We start from the raw sequence: 20,972 nt of genomic DNA on the forward strand, positions 1-20,972 counted from the left end.
GTATCCTGTTCAGGCAGGCACATTAAAAAAAAACAAAAAAACTTGCCCACCCAGGGAGAAAGGTTTCTTTCCTTTTTTTTCCTCATTTTTAGTGAGGTTTAGGAAGAACAGCACAGAAGTCTGAGGAACCAAAGAGGCCTGAAGAAAGATAAGTGGACAAGGAAAACAAACATGACTTCCTTAAAGAAGAAAACAGACTCTGAGACACTTACACTTACCTACCTTGTTTAGGGTTGGATACTTATCTATTTTTACAAAGAAGCATATTTCTAAATGCTTTAGAGCAAATCCTAAGAAAATTGGCAATTTATTTAGAATTTTGAAGTTTGTAAGAAACTCTTGTAATATTTTTCAGTAGATTAGTAACTAGATCCAGTTTCAAACTGTTTAGTATAGGTTTTAATTGGATAATTGCACTTTATAACTTATTAAACATTTTTTAAACTGATTTTTAAAAGTTTTTAATATTTTAAACACAATTTATTGGATAAGTGCAATAAATATATATACTGTATGCACTTAAAAAATAAAAAGCAATTTGTTAATTAAACTCACTGAGCTTGTCATCTGACCCAATTCTCAATCTACCTTTAGACCTAGCCAGGTTCTCATAAATAATTTATTAATTTAGGAGTGGCTAGTGTTATTTGTCTGCTGGCCACTCATATACCACGACTACAGATTTATTGAAAAAGGAGCTGTAGCGCTTAGGCCAGAGGGTGGCAGGGTTACATTCACTGACACCTAGAGCAACTAATATCTTCTGCAACATTTAACTTACTTTTAAAAACCAACATTTTTTGTTTTATAATTTAATTTTTTGTGCTCTGAAAACTGCTACCTCAGCAGCCTGTGCCCATTTTTCCAACAAACTATTTTTTGCTTCAGTTTTTTTTTTAACAGTTCAAAACCTTTTTTCTTTTCAAAAAGCAATTGAAAAACTGGCAATATTTATGTATTCACTTTCTATACTGTTCGCCCAGGGGAGCTCAGAACAGTTTACATGAATTTATTCAGGTACAAACATTTTTCCTTGTCTATTCTGGTGGGCTCATAATGTATCTGAGGCAATAGGGGGATTAAGTGGCTTGCCCAGGGTAGCAAGGAGCAGCATGGGTTTGAACCCACAACCTCAGGGTGCTGAGGCTGTAGCTTTAATCACTGCACTACACTTATCTTATTTCACAACAAATCTTCAGTCAAATCAATTCCAGTTATCATCTACAACCATTAACGATGACAGTAAGATGTGATTCTTCAATGTTCTTCAAATTTGTAATTCATTTTATTTCATTTAAAACATTTCACTATTATATACAAATACTCAACTGGGATCCCGGTTTCGCCAAAATCAGCTTAATCAAGTGATAGTTTACCCCCTCCTTTACAAAGTCCCGCTAGCGTTTTTAGCACCAGCTGTGGTGGTAACAGCTCAGACACTCATAGGAATTCTATGAGCATTGGAGCTGTTACCGTGGCCAGCACTAAAAACGCACAGCTTTGCAAGAGAGGAGGTTAGTGAGACTTTATTTCCTGCAAAGGATTACAAATTTGAAAAACACTGGAAGAATCACCCCTTGCGGTTATCATTAATGGTTGTGGATGAAAACTGGAATTGATATGACTGAAGATTTGTTGTGATATAAGGTAAGTACATTATATTGCCAGGTATTCAATTGTTTTTTGAAAAGAAAAAAAAATGAGCTGTTTTGAAAGAAATAAAGCAAAAAATAATGCAATGATTGAAAAGGAGTACCTTTCACACTTGTTGGGAAAATGGGCATGGGCTGCTGAGGTGGCAGTTGCTTTCTGAGCACAAAAAATTAAATTATGCATGAAACAAAAAACTTTGATTTTTATAAGTAAGTTCTAGGTGTCAGTGAATAGAGATGAATTAAGAAAGTGCCCCACTTATCAGCACATATGACCAGGAGCAGATCCACCCCTCTTACAGTACCTTTCAAAACCGCCAACATGAGAACAGTCTCATGGAAACAGTGGGGTGCGAGATGAAACTAAGTGGAAGCTTTATAACTGCTCATCAAGCTTGGCAGCTGTGAAGAGAGGTAACTTATACCCAGCCAAAGCAAAGAAAAAATTCCTGGCAAACACAGAATGAGAATCTTGAGCTGATACAGCTGTGCTGGCCAGCCTCAATCACTAGTGGATGGTTTCTCAGGCTTGTCCTCAGAGGGATAGGGGTTGAGAAATGATCTCTCCTCAATAATTCATGTGATGAGGCTTAATTCAGCTGTTGCCAGGAAAGGGAAAGGAAGAGGAGGCCCCCAGGAAGCACTTAAAGGCTTCCACAACATTCAAAGAAAGTGATCTCATTTTATTTAAGTTCCTCTTCATAAACCTGTCACTATGATTTGGGAAATACAATATGGATATACTCTATTTATAAACCTTAACGTGTAAATATGATGGAAATAAAGTGCAAGACACAACTAGATATATTCAGAAAGAAGAAAAAGATCTTATATGCAGCTTCATGTTGCAGTCTAAAAATATTTCCTTGGGAAAACACGTGATAACCACATGACACATTTCCCTACTATCCTCGCCGTCAGCTACTGTTTCAGGAAGTGTTTTTGTTAGGAGTCTCTATTGAAAAAAAATAAATTTATCGGTGACATCCATCTTGGGGATAATTTTATTACATATTTCTGCATACAGTATAACATAGCACTTTGGGGATAAAAGGAACTCCCAGATTTAGACAGCAATTACTGCACAAACAGTGCAAGCCGGTGTGGTAAATTCTCCAACGCCAATAGGAATTGACTGGCCATCAGAGCATTTGCTGCACGGCACTCAGATGCGTAGCTTTGTAAAGGGGGGGGGGGGGGGACAGGGGAATATAGAACTGACTTTCATGCGGTCCTATTTATATAGGTAACCCAGTCGATTAAGTGTGGAAGACTAAGCCGGGTAACACCCCCAAAACAGCCAGTTTTCTTTTTGGCACTAAACAGTTAAAGTGCTACAGAAAATTGTGGTTAGCTCCGAAAAGGCGATTTAACTAGCTAGAAGCCATTTCTGGTTGGTTAAGTTGCTTTGAATATGGACCCCCACAGATTTTATTTATTTATTTAAAAGATTTCTCAACCACCTATTTCTAGGCGGCTTTACAAATAGCAACATACAGAAAATAGAAACATACAGAAACCCCCCCCCAAAATTTAAACAAACAACAGACATTTCAAAATAGTATAATGTACAAAAGTTCTTTTAACATTTTAAGTGCAAGCATTTGCGCCACCTCTACGACTGTTGTAAGTGATTCCACCTAAATATAGGCTTGATTTTGACCTTTTATACCAGTATATGCTAAAGAATTAAAGGCACCTACTTTTCTTTATAGAAGAGGGTCAAAATAGGCACAATCTTGACATGCAAAAATAGTCGCCCTTTATAGAATTACCCCCTCACTTGCAGAAATAGACTTTTATAAAATTCCCCAGGGTGAACTGAAGGTGCTTATGGGGTAGGGTTTGAACTTAGAAACATAGAAAGATGACGGCAGATAAGGGCTACAGCCCATCAAGTCTGCCCACTCTACTGACCCATCCCTTTAAGTCTACTGACTCCCTTAATTATACTGCCACTCTACTGACCCGCTCCTTCAAGTCTATACCTAGTGACCCTATTCCTTGACTTGACCCTCGTAGGGATCCCACATAGGTATCCCATTTATTCTTAAAGTTCGGGATGCTGCTGGCCTCGATCACCTGCACTGGAAGCCTGTTCCAATGCTCAATCGCTCTTTCCGTGAAGAAGTACTTCCTGGCGTCTCCACAAAACTTCCCTCCCCTGAGTTTGAGCAGATGCCCTCTTGTGATTGAGGGTCCTTTGAGAAGGAAGATATCATCTTCCACCTCGACACATCCCGTGATGTACTTAAATGTCTCAATCATGTCTCCCCTCTCCCTACGCTTTTCGAGAATGTAGAGCTGCAATTTGTTCAGTCTTTCTTCATACGAGTGACCCTCGAGCCCCGAGACCATCCTGGTGGCCATCCTCTGAACCGACTCAATTCTGAGCACATCTTTACGGCCTCCAGAATTGCACACAGTATTCCAGATGAGGTCTCACCATGGCTCTGTACAATGGCATTATGACTTCAGGCTTCCTGCTGACGAAGCTTCTTTTGATACAACCTATCATCTGCCGTGCCTTAGATGAAGCCTTCTCCACTTGAGTGGCAGTTTTCATGTCTGCACTGATGATTACTCCTAAATCACGTTCTGCTGTAGTCCTGGTTAAAGTTTCTCCATTCAAGGTGTAAGCTTTGCATGGATTTCCGCTTCCGAGGTGCATGACCTTACATTTCCTGGCGTTGAAGCCCAGTTGCCAGGTCGAGGACCACCTTTCTAATGTACGCAGGTCATGCGCCATAGTATCCTGTAGATTGCAGTCGCTTACTATATTGCATAGTTTGGCGTCATCAGCGAATAAGGTTACCTTACCTTGAAGTCCTTGAGTCAGATCCCCAATGAATATGTTGAAGAGGAGTGGGCCCAGGACTGAGCCCTGTGGCACTCCGCTGGTCACCTCCGATGTTTCAGAGAGGGTACCGTAAACCACCACCCTCTGAAGTCTGCCACTTAGCCAATCATTAACCCATGCAGTTAGTGTCTCTCCTAACACCATCGATTCCATCTTGTTCAGCAGCCTTTCCATGAGTTTACAAACTATTGAAGTGAGACTCACCGGTCTATAGTTCGCAACCTCTGCCTTGCAACCCTTTTTATGCAGAGGGACGACGTTAGCTGTTTTCCAGTCCAAAGGAACTTTTCCCGTACTTAGTGAGAGATTGAAGAGCACGGCCAACGGTTCCGCCAGAACATCTCTCAATTCTCTGAGCACTCTTGGGTGTAAATTGTTCGGTCCCATGGCCTTGTTTACCTTGAGCTTTGTCAGTTCGCTGTAGACGTCTCCTGGTGTGAACTCAAAATTCTGAAATGGGTCTTCCGCTCTTTGCTTTGCCTTCAACTGTGGTCGGGGTCCTAGTGCCTCGCAGGTGAAGACTGAGCAGAAGTATTCATTCAGTAGTTCAGCTTTTTCGGAATCCGCTACCGCGTAGTTTCCGTCCGGTCTTCTAAGGCGTACTATCCCGTCCGTGTTCCTTTTCCTATCACTAATATACCTGAAGAAGGATTTGTCCCCTTTCTTAATGTTTTTTGCCAGAGTTTCTTCCACTCGAAGTTTGGCCTCCCTAACTGCCGTTTTGACCGCTGCAGACCTGGTCCTATATTCTACTTTAGCTTCTTTTTTCTGCGTACGCTTGTAGGAAAGAAATGCTTTTTTCCTCTCCTTAACTTATGCATGTATTTTATGAAATGTGTGCATAGACGTGAAAAATAACTGGGAAATTTGTACATGCTTTAAATGTGTGCAGGTTCTTTCAAAATAAGGCAACTACCATCACCACAGGAAATGACATAAATGTGACACCTGCTAGCGTGCCTGCTCAGGAGTCACCTCCACACTCTGGAACTCTCTCAAAGAGGCTACACTAAACTCAAGATTAGCTCTACTTCAGGAAAGAGGTGAAAACCTGGCTCTTCTTCTAAGCCTTTAATAGCTGTGGTAACTGACTATCCCGTCTTTCACACCACATCAGGACCAGTTCCACATACCTTTTTCAACTGCACGTTTAGTGTCATTCTAACCATCTACTTTTTAACCAACCAAGGTCTTTCATTAAACAAATGCAACAAGTAGGTTTATAATGCCAAAAAAATTAATCTCACAATCTGTCAAACAGCATTACATTGCAAATATAGAAAGAAAAACACACGGTATAACCTCACTTTATATGAACTTTTCAATACTAACACCCCACCCCTATCTCTCCACCCCAACCATGAGAACAAATAAGCTCCAAAATTAATATGTCTCACTCACCTCCCTCCAAAAGACAAAAAGGGGATAAAACTTCCCCCTCACAAAGTTGAATAAGTGGGCCCCACAACTTTTCCCACTTCTAACCATCCGCTTTTATTTATCCCAAAGCATGTGTTTTACTCATTTATAACTAATCAAACACCTTACACATAAAAAGTCTCCGACCAATCACTCAAAAAATATAGATGAACTGTGCTTAATAGTAATCTTCTTCTAAAAATTAATTTTGAACAAAATACTCTAGTAAATCATCTACTGTTGGAGAAAGGATACCTCAAGTGCTTGCATTAAGGCTATATGGACTAGACTAAAGTCTAAGGTCATAAATAGCTGCATATACCTGTCATGCCACTTTGTGTTTCCAGGCACCAACCACACACGCAATGCCTACCTGTTTGCCTACCCCTCTCCAAAGGGATGTATCTACAAAAGATTCTTTGACAAAACTCTCTCATTCCAAGCTGGCAGATGGAATGATTGCCTGACCACCATCATTTCATATGCTCCATCCTACCTATCCTTCAGGAAATCTCTCAAATCATACCTTTTTGATAAATTTCTCTAACCCCTTCCCTCCCGGCCAAACTACCAAACTTTAACCATCTCCTCTCCTTTTCCTGTCCCTCCTTGTAATTGAAAACTGGTTACCAATACACTTGACAATTACTCTCTGTATCTTCGCTGTATATGTACAGTCTCTTCCTCTGTAAACCGCTTTGAACTATTTGTGGTATAGCGGTATACAAAAATAAAGTTTTATTATTATTACTAGTGTTCTGCAGGCCAGGGGGTTTCTAGAGGAGGTGGTCTTCAACTGGTAGGGCTTGGGAATCCATGTCCACCAATATATATATATATATATATATATATATATATTTATATGATGGGAAGGGGAATCTGGGGAGAAAATTGCATGGGCTCATCCAATTCATCCAAGCCCTACCTAGAAATTCTCTTCTGGCTATACTTCATTATTGACACTGTGTTAAATTATTGCTATTGTGATAAATTACAATAATTTTCCTAGTTTTAAGTTTACTTCACTATTCTGACTGTGCACACTGTAAATCCCAAATAACATGGACATTGGGGTCCAAGATATTTGGCTATGTTGTAAGTGAATCTGTATTTTAGTGAATCTATAGTATAACATGTAACAGCATGAGCTGCATTACATGGGATCCACAATGCATTAAACCAACATTTACTATTATGATGAAACTACAATCAGGGCCGGTTTAACCTATGGACCAGGTGATGCTCTTGTCCAGGGCACTGGTACTAAAGGGTGCCAAACATCCAGGGCCATGACATCACCAGCCCATAAGTTAAGCTATAGGATGTGGTTGAACATTCTCCAACCTCCTCTGATGCTGATGCCTGGTCCTGACAGGATGCGGCTTCATAGGCAGGCTGCCACGGAGGGCCAGCGTCAATGTCAGCTTCAGAATAGGAGGGGACGGAAATGCAGCAGTTCCTTTCTCCCTCCTGATGCTGCTGCTTGATATTGATGCTGATCCCTCCTCACAGCAGATGGCCTATGAAGACACATCCTGTTGGGACTGGGCAGTAGCATCAGAGGAAGAAGGAGGGAACTGGCCTGGGGGCATGGCCAGGGCCTGAGGGAGCCATAACAGAAGTGAGTCCAGAGTGTGGAGTGGGCACCAAGATAGAAATAAATCCAGGGTGCCATAACATCTTAAGCCGGCCCCAACTACAATGTAAATTGTCTATGTCAAACTCCATCTTTTTTATATCACCTTAAAAAAATATCTTCATAAAGGTGGCTAATAAATCCTAATGATTAAATAAGGAAAGTATATGCAGACTTTGCCTTTTAAAATTGGTGTAACTTATGCACCTTCTTGCTGCACAAGTTAAGTGGGCTGTTATAAAAAGTCCCTCCCTCCTTGTATACAGAGAGGGCAGATTCTATACACCAGGTTACTCCACTGCTGGATGACTGTGATCAGGCCAGTTGACAAGATTGATGGAGGTAAGAGAAAATCAAGATTCATTTCTCTCTTTTTTTTGTATTGTGATATAGATTAAAATTAAGAGAGCTTTATAAGGCCCTTTCCCACAGTAGTGCACCCCCCCAATACAGTAGTGCACCCTCCAATACCTCTTTAAATCTTTTCCAGTGTGAGTAGCTTCTCTTACTGCCGCTCAAGCTGGCTTTGGCTCTCTCTCTGATGTCACTTCCTGGCCCCACAACCAGGAAGTGATTTCAGAGGGAAGCCAGGCCGGCGTGAGCAGCAGGCCGGAGAATATGCTCACGCTGGCAAAGATTTTAAGAGGTATTGGGGGGGGTGGAGAAGGGAGGGTGTGAGCATGGCATTATGGGGGTGCTGGCGGCAGCGGAGATGTGATCACGCCTCCACCAAGACAATCCTGGGGCGGTCTGCTCCCATCCTTACTATGCCACTGCTTCCCCTTCCCCCCTCTCCTTTTCAATAATGGGCTCTTTGCAGGAAGACCTGAAGTTGAAAGTGCCTCTGGACAAAATGAGATTTATGTGAGACTCTGTTTAGTCGTTTACTGGTTATAAATACAATTTGTAAATTCAGCTACTACAGAGAAGAAATTAACTCCAAAGCTTAGAAAAGATTCTTTTTGAGTAATTGATCTCAATTAGCCAATATTGACCTATTAACCACCACTATCTTTCACCTCTTTTAAGTTCAATCAATTTGTATCCTTCTTTGAATCTTTTGTAAACTGCATAGAACTTCACGGTACTGCGGTATATAAACTGTTATTATTATTATTATTACTGAATGATAGGTCATTTGCTTATATCAACTAGAGAAAGACCAGAATCCATTCTCTGTGCAGAACTGAAAATGTGAAAAAAACTGACTGATCAGTGAGCAGAGCTGTATGTCTGGGGAATGGCTGAACTGCTGATGTTCACCAATCACAAGGAACTCTTAGATCATATAAAAGACATAAATATTAATTTCACCCCCCCCCCCTTTTTTTCCTGTCTGATCAGGGACTAATAGGTATTGGGTTCCTCATGCATGCAGATCTGCCTCATATGTATTCACTCATTAAAAGAAAACTTAAAAACAGGACTGGCCATGATTTCTGCAGGAAAGGTTACAGAGGATCTGGGTCAGGAGGATCTGGATCTCTACCTGTGAGGAGCAGGTTTTACTATGATGTTAATCAAGAGCCATTAGCAGACAAGAGGTTGGAATGACAAGGGCATGAGTATTTGGGAGGGGATGGGAAGGCAATCCCTCCTCTTAGGATTTATAGACCGCAGTTCCACAAATAGCCTACTCTTTCCTTGACTGGATTAAAAAAATAAAAACAATTAGGCAAAAAGCTTGACTTGGCCTTAACTGAACTGTAAATCATTTTTGTCCAAGCCTTCAAAAAACCTGAACCAATGTATTTTTACAGAGAATGTAAAGTCTGTGGTACAGTTACCCTTGGGTAAATACAAGTTACAAGGATACCAAGCATCAGACAATCTTCTAACCTGTCTTAATAAAGTAAGGAAAACATTGGAAGGGGGAGGGGGGAGAGAAGAGACAGGTACCTGGTTCAACAGCTGGTCCATCAATGGAAATAATGCACAGTAACTCCACCATCTCTCCCTGGTAAACCAATGAGTTGTCCGAATGTACAGTCACATTAAACACTGGGCCTAGAATGAGTAATAACAATGCACTTCTGTTAGACGCTGAAAGTTATTGAGCACTCTCTCCCTCCACCCCTGCACCCTCCAAGGATGTAACTTCTCTGCTGTTTGGCAGAATGACTACCTCCAGATAGGGCCAAGAACAAAAGACTGGTTCCAGGGTACTCCTGTGGCAAAGCCTCTGTACATCCAACACAAACAATTCCACTTTTCCTGCCTTTCAGAACCAGCAGCACTCAAGAGACTCTTATGGTCAGAAGCGCAGAATCATATGCCCTGTCCTGCTAATGAAACTGAGCTGCTCTGCTATACACAAGGTAGATTTATACAGAGGCATCTAAGTGGCCCACTAATTGGCAGAAATGCACTATATGCTACTCCAGTAGTTCTTAAACCTGTCCTGGGGGTCCCCCAGCCAGTCGGGTTTTCAAGATATCCCTAATGAATATGCATGATGCATATTTGCTTATAATAAGAGGTGACATGCACACAAATCTACCTCATGCATATTCATTAGGGACATCTTGAAAATCTGACTGACTGGGGGTCCCCCAAGAGAGGTTTAAGGACCACTGCGCTACTCTGTAAAGTAACTGCATGTGGGTCGAATATCATGAGGAGAGTACCAAGCGACACAGACAACTTATAGAATATTAGCAGTTGCATGGCACACTTAGGCATGACCACTCATAAACCAGCCATTGACCTGGCATAAGTGATCATGCCAAACCTTTTGCATGTCAAAGTGTATTTACACTAGTATTATACAACATCTTAAATGTGCCTAAGTGCCATTATGCAATTGATGCCTTTTCAAATTATCAACTGAGGTGTGTGGGTTTATGGGATTTTTTACAGAAAGTTAGCATTTTGGTTCTCTTCTGAGATGTTCCTAAGAACATAACAATTGTCATACTGGGACAGAGCTAGTGGCATAGCAAGAGAGATTGGCACTCAGAGCGGTGGTGTACTGCATCAATGCTTGAATGCCCCCCTCCTCACCACTGCTTGTGTACCCCATGCCCATCTCTTGACATGTTCGCCAATATGAGCAGCATATTGCAGCTAGCGCCGGTCTCGGCTCCCTTCTCATGTCACATCCTGGACCCGCGACCTGGAAGTGATGTCAGATGGGAAATGAGGCCGGCGCAAGCAGCAAGTGGAAGAAGCTGCTTGCACAGGTGAACATTCAAAGAGGTATATGGGGGGAGGGGTGGAGAGGAGGAGAGGCACTGGTGTTCCCCACGAAGGTGGCACCCAGGGTGATTTGCCCCCCTCCCCCCCTCTTACTATGCCACTGAACAGACTGAAGGTCCATCAGGCCCAGTATCCTGTTTTCAACAGTGGCCAACTCAGGTCTCAAGTACCTCTGTCTTTCAAGCTTTCCCCTATGTACTAAATGCCATTCCTAACTTTTGAAAGCCTTTGCAAATGTCTAGAGCACTAGTTTCAAGACAGGTTTTTGTTTTTTTGTTTTTTTTAGCACTTTGATCAGAATTTTGGACACTTTGCTCAGAATTCATTCAATAATAAGGATTGCCAGGATTCATATCGAGAACAGTCATGGAATATTACAATTATCTGAAAATAATCCAACAACTGAGACTACAATTGAGCCCTATGAACTTAGTCCAGTTGATAGTATATATATCATTCAGGTGTTGAAAGAATAAAAATGACAAAATACATTTATGAATTGCTACCGAGACATATATAACTTGCCTTGAGCTTCTATTGAAAAGCTGAGTACTATCTCCTTTCCTCTAATGCAGTGGTCTCAAACTCAAACCCTTTGCAGGGCCACATTTTGGATTTGTAGGTACTTGGAAGGCCTCAGAAAAAAGAGTTACCGTAATGCCTATTAAAGAAATGACAACTTTGCATGAGGTAAAACTCTTTATAGTTTATGAATCTTTCTTTTAGGCTAAGTCTTAATAATAATATTATAATTTATAGCTAAAAAGACATATGATCAAGAAACTGTTTTATTTTAGTTTTGTGATTATGATAAACATACCGAAGGCCTCAAAATAGTACCTTGCACATATGGCCCCCGGGCTGCAAGTTTGAGACCATTGCTCTATTGTATCTTTATTGAATAAAATTATTTTAAAGCTCTAAGAATTTTCCTAGTCAAGTTTGAATAAATGAAGATTGCAATTTTTAATTTTTACCCCATTTGCCAAAACATGGCTATGTTGGGTTTTATTTAACTTATTGTTTGTTGTGACCACATTTCTATTGTGTTAGAAATTGTTTTGGGGGAGTTTGGGTTTTCTTGAGCCACAGTATCATCTTTTTTTTCTTTTTAGTAAATATAGATATACTGCAATATCTTGGCAGTTGAATCAATCAGTATGAGACATCATGGGTATTGAGATTGTCAAAGAAAGAGTTATTACAACTCCACCTCTCTGTTAGAGGTCATCTATCTAAAATGAGAAATATAGTTATCAGAAATCTAGAGGCTTTTCTCTGAAATGCGCTGCCACAAAAATTGAGAGAACACTAGCTACCTCTGACATTAAGAAAAGTGGAAAACATGTTTGTATGCATTTCTATGATTAGAAATTAATTGATTTTGTTGTCTCTGCAAATATATTTCTGTATTTATACATGTAAAATGATGTAAACTCTTATGATGCCTATGCTGAGAAGTGGACTATCTCAAATGAAATAAGTTAAATATTCTGGCAGTATTACCCTCCATAATTTGGGTAATTTCATAAAACATATTTTTGTGCATGCAGAAAGAGGCTCTTCTAAAACTGCATGGCTGATTATGTGCAATTAGGGCCCCATTTTCTTTTGGATGCCGACATCAGCGGCCGCCAATTAGGTATCAATCACGTGTTGGTGTCCATAAAAGAACAGTGTCTACAGGCCCGATTAGACAGTTAAGGCGTCTGTCTCATATCTACGTAGACATAGACATAGCAACGATTAAGCCTGCCCAAGGCCACTTCCTGGTGAAGCCACGCCTATGTCCCGTCTCTGTAGACACGCACCGGAGGCCTACAATGTGGGCATCCTGCCTTAGAGAGATTTAAAAAACAAACAAACATGCGTCCTGATTGGCTATACATCGGGCCATATCTCTCCTCTCTTCTCTCTCCTTATACACCTCACATATAAGCTGCTCTTAGCTGTACTCTTCTCCTCTATTGCCAGTTCCAGACTTCGTTCCTTTCATCTAGCTGTCTCCTATGCCTGGAATAAATTACCTGAGTCTGTCCACCACACCCCTTCCCCTGTTTTAAAATAGACTGAAAACCCACCTTTTTGATACAGCCTTCAATCCATAACCCTGCTCCCCACTGCCCACCAATCTAACCAGCAGATTAACCATTTCCCCTAACTGTATCCATGGTATCCTGTTTGTCTGTCTTGTCTGTTTAGATTGCAAGCTCTTTCAAGCAGGGACTGTCTTCTTTGTGACTCTGTACAGTGCTGTATTTGTTTGGTAGCACCATAGAAATAATTAATAGTAGTAGTAGTAGATTTTATTTTGTTATTTCTTTTCATTTCCCAACAATCAAGTACAACAACACTAAGTTTCAAGTTTCAAGTTTATTTACATTTGATGTATCGCTTATAAAAATATCTAAGCGATGTACAATTTAAAAACCAACAGATTGTGGTAATACATATAGTTTATATAACTTATACAATTGACAAAACAATTTGGACAAACAAGAATAGGTAGGAAGGAAGGGGAAAGTTACAATTGCATTGTCTGTTAGAATTTACATAAAATGGAATATACAATAGGTATAAATGGGATGAGGTGAGAAGAAAATATTAGAAAGAAATAAAAATCTAAGATAGGTCATGTCATAAATCAAATGCAAATGCATCTTGAAATAAATAAGTTTTTAACAATCTTTTAAAAGAGATAAGATCTTTTTCGTTTTTAATAAAATTAGGAAGGGAGTTCCACAATGAAGGGGCCACCACTGAGAACATATCATTACGTCTAGTGCCGATTATTCTTAATGAAGGGACTGAAAGCTGATTAGATGAGGATGATCTTAGAGATCGAGAAGGGTTATATGGGACAATCATTTTTGATATAAATTGGGGTTCATTTGTGATTAATGTTTTATAAACTAGGAATAAGGTTTTAAAAGTGATTCGATGAGAGATTGGAAGCCAGTGAGATTTGATAAATAAAGGGGTTACATGGTCATATTTTTTTGCTTTGTGAAATAATTTAATTGCGGTGTTTTGGATAATTTGTAATCGTCTTCTTTCTTTCTGTGTTATATATAAGGGGTCCTTTTACAAATGTGAGCTAAATGCTGCATAGCCCATTTTATACCTATGGGCTGCTTGCCATTTAATCACACTAATTTGTTAGTGTGTGCTAAATCCATTAGTGTACCTTAGGAAAAGGACTCCTACATGTCTTAAAATAACAAAATACAGCAAAGAGACCATCCCCATATTATCTAGGCCCCCCTCCTCCCCACCAATCTCCAAACTGGACCATCTTTGGTGTTTCTGCTCTTTGATATCATAGGTCAGTTATCTTCTCTATTCGGGCTATTGAGGAGTAGTGGCTCATGGCCAGCAGGGGGTGATGGTTATGGGACGGTAATGGAATGGATGTCAGAACATGATAAGTGCAGTATTTTTGTGGAGTTTTTCTACAAAAGTGCCTATTTTTCGTATGATTCTGGGTAATTCTAGTTAGAAACAAACATATGTGTCAGTTAGGGACACGCCCAAATAGAAGCGTACAAAAAACGGGTGAATAAAAATCTGAATAATATGTAACTAAAGCCAGAAAAAACACACTATAGATTAATATAAGGGAAAGAATGATGTTCTTTTGTGTACTTGGCTGTTGAGCCAAATCATGGGGGAAACCAGAGGATGGAATCCATTTTGTGTTTCCAGGTCTTTGTTCCCAGCAGCGTGGTGTTAATTAATACCACATGTGCTTGCTTTAGACTGGTAAAGAAAGATAACGTGTCCCAAACTGAATTAAATATAGTTTTGAATGAATGAATATATGGAAAGAAAGTTTGGCCAAGCAAAGAGTGAATGAACAAATATGACTGGAGTAGATGTATGACTGTGTATTTTGAACAAAAGCATAGGTTTTGAAAAAACATATATATATCTTTGCAACCTAAAGAAATCCTAAAGCAACATCTGGAAGTAATTAAGTCAGAGACCCCTGCTCTAACATAGGAGGGCTTTTGTGTGAAGCTGTCAGCTCCCTCCTTCAGGCTAACAACTTTGCAGCACTGTGTGTGGATGAAACTTAAGTTGAGAACTTCTCAGCACCCTGTTAATAATTGTTAATTCATGTTAATAATAAATGTTAATTCAGAAATCAAAAGTAGTTTTTGTCTAACTTTGAAACATGGAGGAATTTTTCCTTGTCTAAACTTTTAAGACCACCCATGTTATTTTATTGGTTGTCAACCTGATGATGTCACAATAAGCCAAAAGTATATAATAGAATGAAATGAGATAGTAAGATGAGCTCGTTATGAGAAGGCCAGCATTTGGCAACTATAACGATCTCCCATTAGCGCAACTGTTAAGCAGTTATGCTTGATTCTTTTGATATCATAATGGAAAAATAGAAACAATAATTCAATAAATCTTAATTATAATTTTGAAAACCTTGCGCTGGTGTCATTTTGCATGTGTTATTATTTTCAAACCTAAGCTTTCACAGAGGCGTCGATGTCCCTTGCTCACTATGAACACCAAGCGCTCCCTCTACTCTTGCAAGGCTGGAGCCTCCATGTGTTTCCAGTAGCTTTCTATAGTGCTTCTTGATGCCACTCTATTTTACCAATTATTGTACTGTATATTGTGCTTTAACTTAGGCCACATGGCGATACACCCATCACCCAAGATTTTGCTTTCACCCATACTGATTTCCCAGATAACATATGAATTTTCTGTCCCACCCAGTCCTGTCCCCCTCCTGACCACACTGCTTCCAGTAATCACTTGAAGCCTCTAGAAAAATCTTTCACAATCTAGAGGGGTGAGGTACCATCTGTAGAGTATCTTGTAGGCATTTTCATTTATTAACACATTCACATACCATTTACTCAGCGTTTCATAAATTCTCTTTGTGATGCATGTGGGAAAGAAGAACCTGAGCTATATCTATGGGATGCAGGGTTCCATGTTAGGAGTAACTGCCCAGGAAAAGGACCTAGGTATCATCGTTGAGGGTACGTTGAAACCTTTGGATCAATCTAATCTAATCTTTGGTTTATATACCGGGTCATCTCCCAGTGGAGCTCGACTCGGTTCACATATAATTAAGACTAGAGTACATAGCAGAAAACATAGGAGAAGGAACAACTAATTAAAAACTAAAGTACATAAGAAAAGCATAAGAACATAAACTATAATATTATCATTTCGTTGAGACTGTAGTTAAACCATTTAAAAATTGTGAGAACAACAAAGTTTTCAGGAATTTATAAAATAATTGTAGCTGGGCCTAAAAGCCTAATGGAGTCAGGAAGTTCATTCCAGATCTATATAAACTTTAAAACAAAAGATCGATGAAGCTTCCCAGCAGATTTAATTCCCTTAAAGCAGGGGTAGGGAACTCCGGTCCTCGAGAGCCGTATTCCAGTCATGTTTTCATGATTTCCCCAATGCATATGCATGACATCTATTTGCATGCACTGCTTTCAATGCATATGCATTGGGGAAATCTTGAAAACCCGACTGGAATACAGCTCTCGAGGACCGGAGTTCCCTACCCCTGCCTTAAAGGAAGGGAAGGCTAACATATCTTTGTGTGTTTCACAAATGGCAAATTCTAAGGGTATTCCAACATAAAGGGACAAAAGGATCAAATATTCCATAGAGAAGTTTGAAGATTATGCATGCGCATTTAAACTGGATCCTAAAGCGAACTGGGAGCCAGTAAAGCTTTATCAACAAAGGGGAAACATAATCATGCTTTCATTTCCCCAAAATGAGCTTAGCTACAGTATTCTGTATTAACTGAAGTCGTTTTAGACTGTCCTGCTTAATGCCCAGATAAAGCACAGTACTTACCGTAACAGGTGTTATCCAGGGACAGCAGGCAGATATTCTTAACGTATGGGTGACATCACCGACGGAGCCCCGGTACGGACACTTTTAACTAGAAAGTTCTAGTTGGCCGCACCGCGCATGCGCGGGTGCCTTCCTGCTCGACGGAGGAGAGCGTGGTCCCCAGTTAAGATAAGCCAGCTAAGAAGCCAACCCGGGGAGGTGGGTGGGTCGTAAGAATATCTGCCTGCTGTCCCTGGATAACACCTGTTATGGTAAGTAACTGTGCTTTATCCCAAGATAAGCAGGCAGCATATTCTTAACGTATGGGTGACCTCCAAGCTAACAGAGAGGGAGGAGGGATGGTTGGCCATTAGGAAAATAAATTTTGTAACACAGATTGGCCGAAGTGCCCATCCCATCTGGAGAAGGCATCCAGACAGTAGTGAGTAGTGAATGTGTGAACTGAGGACCAAGTGGCAGCTTTGCAGATCTCCTCGATGGGCGTGGAGCGGAGGAAAGCCACAGAAGCAGCCATAGCTCTGACCCTGTGGGCCGTGACAGCACCTTCCAGTGAGAGACCGGCCCGAGTATAACAGAACGCAATGCAGGCAGCAAGCCAGTTGGAAAGCGTTCGTTTAGAGACAGGACGATCTAAACGGTTAGGGTCGAAGGACAGAAAGAGCTGAGGGGACGTGTGGTGAGTTCTGGTACGGTCAAGGTAGTATGCCAGGGCACGCTTACAGTCCAGCGTGTGTAACGCCTGTTCCCCAGGATGAGAGTGGGGTTTAGGGAAAAAGACAGGCAATACAATGGACTGGTTGAGGTGGAAGTCCAAGACCACCTTGGGAAGAAATTTAGGATGGGTACGCAGAACCACCTTGTCATGGTGAAAAACCGTGAAAGGTGGGTCAGCAACCACTGCATGCAGCTGACTAACTCTCCTGGCAGAGGTGATGGCAATGAGGAAAAGCACCTTCCATGTAAGAAATTTGAGTGAAGTTGTGGCAAGAGGCTCAAATGGAGGTTTCATGAGGGCTGAGAGAACCACATTCAGGTCCCAGACAACTGGAGGAGGCTTCAGAGGTGGTTTGACATTGAAGAGGCCTCTCATGAACCGGGAAACCAGGGGATGAGCCGTGAGAGGTTTTCCGAGGATAGGCTCATGAAACGCAGTGATGGCACTGAGGTGGACTCTGATTGAGGGAGACTTGAGGCCAGCGTCGGAGAGAGAAAGCAAATAGTCCAGTACAGTTTCCACCGCTAATGAGGTGGGATCGTGATGATGAAGTAGACACCAAGAGGAGAACCGGGTCCACTTCTGATGGTAACATTGGAGGGTGGCCGGTTTCCTGGAGGCATCCAAAATACGACGGACAGGCTGAGACAGATTCTCTGGAGAGGTCAGCCCGAGAGAAACCAAGCTGTCAGGTGGAGCGAGGACAGATTGGGATGCAGTAGAGACTGATGCTGCTGTGTAAGTAGAGTAGGAAATACAGGAAGAGGAATGGGCTCCCTGGAGCTGAGCTGGAGCAGGAGGGAGAACCAGTGTTGGCGAGGCCACCGAGGAGCGATGAGAATCATGGTGGCCTTGTCCCTGCGGAGTTTGGATAATGTCCGCAACATCAGAGGTAGTGGAGGAAAGGCATAGAGGAACCGATCCGTCCAGTCGAGCAGGAATGCATCCGGGGCCAGACGGTGAGGAGAGAAGAGTCTGGAACAGAACTGGGGCAGCTGATGGTTATGAGGAGCTGCAAAGAGGTCCACCTGCGGAGTGCCCCAGCGAGCAAAGATGGAGTGGAGCGTGGGAGGATCCAGAGTCCACTCGTGAGATTGAAGGATGCGGCTGAGATTGTCGGCCAGGGAGTTCTGTTCGCCCTGGATATAGACAGCCTTGAGGAACAGACTGTGGGCCGTGGCCCAGGTCCAGATGCAGATGGCCTCCTGACAGAGGAGGGGAGACCCGGTGCCGCCTTGCTTGTTTATGTAGTACATGGCGACCTGGTTGTCTGTGCACAGGAGAAGGACCTGAGGGTAGAGAAGGTGCTGGAAGGCTTTGAGAGCATAGAACATGGCTCTGAGTTCCAGGAAATTGATGTGATGTTGACGTTCCTGAGGGGTCCAGAGTCCCTGGGTGCGAAGATCTCCTAGGTGAGCTCCCCACGCATAAGGGGAGGCATCTGTGGTTATGATCATGGAGTGAGGGGGTAGATGAAAGAGTAGACCCCTGGAAAGATTGGAGGAGTTCAACCACTATTGAAGAGATTGCTGAAGAGACGATGTCACAGAGATGGGATGAGAAAGAGGATCGGTGGCCTGTGACCATTGGTTGGCTAGAGTCCACTGAGGTGTCCTGAGGTGGAGTTGCGCCAGAGGAAGTACATGGACCGTCGAGGCCATGTGGCCCAGGAGGATCATCATCTGCCGAGCTGGAATGGAGTGATGAAGAAGCACCTGACGGCAGAGGTGGAGCAGAGTTTGATGGCGGTCGGAGGGGAGAAATGCCCTCATTAGAGTGGTGTCGAGAACTGCTCCAATGAACTGAAGTCGCTGTGTGGGAAGCAGATGCGACTTGGAGTAGTTGATCTCGAAACCCAGGAGATGGAGGAACGAGATGGTGTGTTGAGTGGCTTGTAGCACAAGCGGAGACGTAAGTGCTTTCACCAGCCAATCGTCCAAGTAGGGGAACACCTGAAGGTCGTGAGACCTGAGGAAGGCCGCCACCACAATAAGGCACTTGGTGAACACTCTGGGTGATGAGGCGAGACCAAAGGGTAGCACTTTGTACTGATAGTGATGGTGCTGTATCTGGAACCGTAGATAGCGACGTGAAGTCGGATGGATTGGGATGTGAGTGTAGGCCTCCTTGAGGTCTAGGGAGCATAGCCAGTCGTGGTGAGAGAGAAGAGGGTAAAGCGTGGCCAGGGAGAGCATTCTGAACTTCTCTTTGACCAGACACTTGTTGAGGTCCCTGAGATCGAGGATGGGACGAAGGTCTCCTGTTTTTTTGGGAACCAGGAAGTAGCGGGAGTAGAATCCCTGACCCCTTTGGTCCGGAGGTACCTCTTCGATGGCATTGAGGAGAAGGAGGGATTGGACCTCCCTCAGGAGGAGGGGGGTTTGGGAGGAGTGAGAAGCAGACTCTACGGGAGGATGGTCTGGTGGAAGAGTCTGGAAGTTGAGAGAGTAGCCGTGGCGAATGATGTTGAGGACCCATTGGTCTGATGTGATGACCTCCCAACGGCTGAGGAAGAGTTGAAGGCGTCCTCCGATCGGCTGAGGAAGAGGCAATGAAGGTGGGAGACTGGCTATGCTCTGGAGAAAGGAGTCAAAAGGGTTGAGACGGTTTTGATGAAGGGAGAGGCTTGGCAGGTTGAGTCTGTGGGCGAGCCTGAGGTTGATGCTGGTGGCGAGGACGGCGAGACTGTTGTGGAGGCGGGTTGAGAGGTCTGGCCGAGAACCTGCGTTGGTAAGAAGACTGTTGCCTGTAGGGGCGAGCAGGTGGAGTCTTCTTTTTAGGTTTGATCAGAGTGTCCCACCTGGTCTCATGTGCTGAGAGCTTCTGGGTGGTCGAGTCCAGGGATTCTCCGAAGAGTTCATCACCCAGACAAGGTGCGTTAGCTAGGCGGTCCTGGTGGTTAATGTCTAGGTCAGAGACTCTCAGCCATGCCAAACGGCGCATAGCCACCGCCATGGCAGATGCGCGGGAGGTCAGCTCAAATGAGTCGTAGATGGAGCGAACCATGAATTTCCTGAGTTGGAGGAGGCTGGAAATTTGTTGCTGGAAGAGAGGGACCTTACGTTCAGGAAGATATTTCTGTAAGGAGGAGAGCTGTTGCACCAGATGCTTCATATAGAAGGAGAAGTGGAAGGTGTAGTCTATTGGCTAGCATGGCATTTTGGAAAAGGCGCTTACCAAATTTATCCATAGTTTTTCCCTCTCTGCCAGGAGGGGTGGAGGCATATACACTGGAACCCTGAGATTTTTTCAAAGTAGATTCCACCAGGAGGGATTCGTGGGGCAATTGAGGTTTGTCAAACCCTGGGATTGGAATAACTCGGTACAAGCTATCCAATTTGCGAGGGGCCCCGGGAACAGTGAGGGGAGTCTCCCAGTTTTTATAGAAAGTTTCCCGTAAGATGTCGTGGACGGGCAACTTTAGAAATTCCTTGGGAGGTTGCTCAAAGTCTAGGGCATCGAGGAAAGCCTGAGACTTTTTAGAGTCGGACTCTAAGGGGATGGAAAGAGCTGCTGCCATCTCCCTAAGGAATTTAGAAAAAGATGATTGTTCTGGTTTTGAGGCGGTATCGGTCATGGAGGGTTCTTCGTCGGTTGACGAAGCGTCCTCTTCGGTACCGTGCGGGGAGTCTTCCCACA

The 20,972-nt window shown here is 42.6% G+C and overlaps 1 protein-coding gene across 1 annotated transcript in view; it reads right to left on the reverse strand.

Moving 5' to 3' along the window:
• Positions 1 to 20,972, reverse strand: part of PTGFRN (prostaglandin F2 receptor inhibitor) — a 268,645-nt gene that overhangs the window by 28,263 nt on the left and 219,410 nt on the right. Inside the window, exon 7 of the mRNA XM_033943308.1 lies at positions 9,467 to 9,574. Within this exon, the coding sequence (XP_033799199.1) occupies positions 9,467 to 9,574 (108 nt within the window). The remainder of the gene's footprint in view (positions 1 to 9,466; positions 9,575 to 20,972) is intronic.

The sequence above is a fragment of the Geotrypetes seraphini genome, chromosome 4, assembly GCF_902459505.1.
Source record: "Geotrypetes seraphini chromosome 4, aGeoSer1.1, whole genome shotgun sequence".
In the NCBI taxonomy this organism is placed as follows: Eukaryota; Metazoa; Chordata; class Amphibia; order Gymnophiona; family Dermophiidae; genus Geotrypetes; species Geotrypetes seraphini.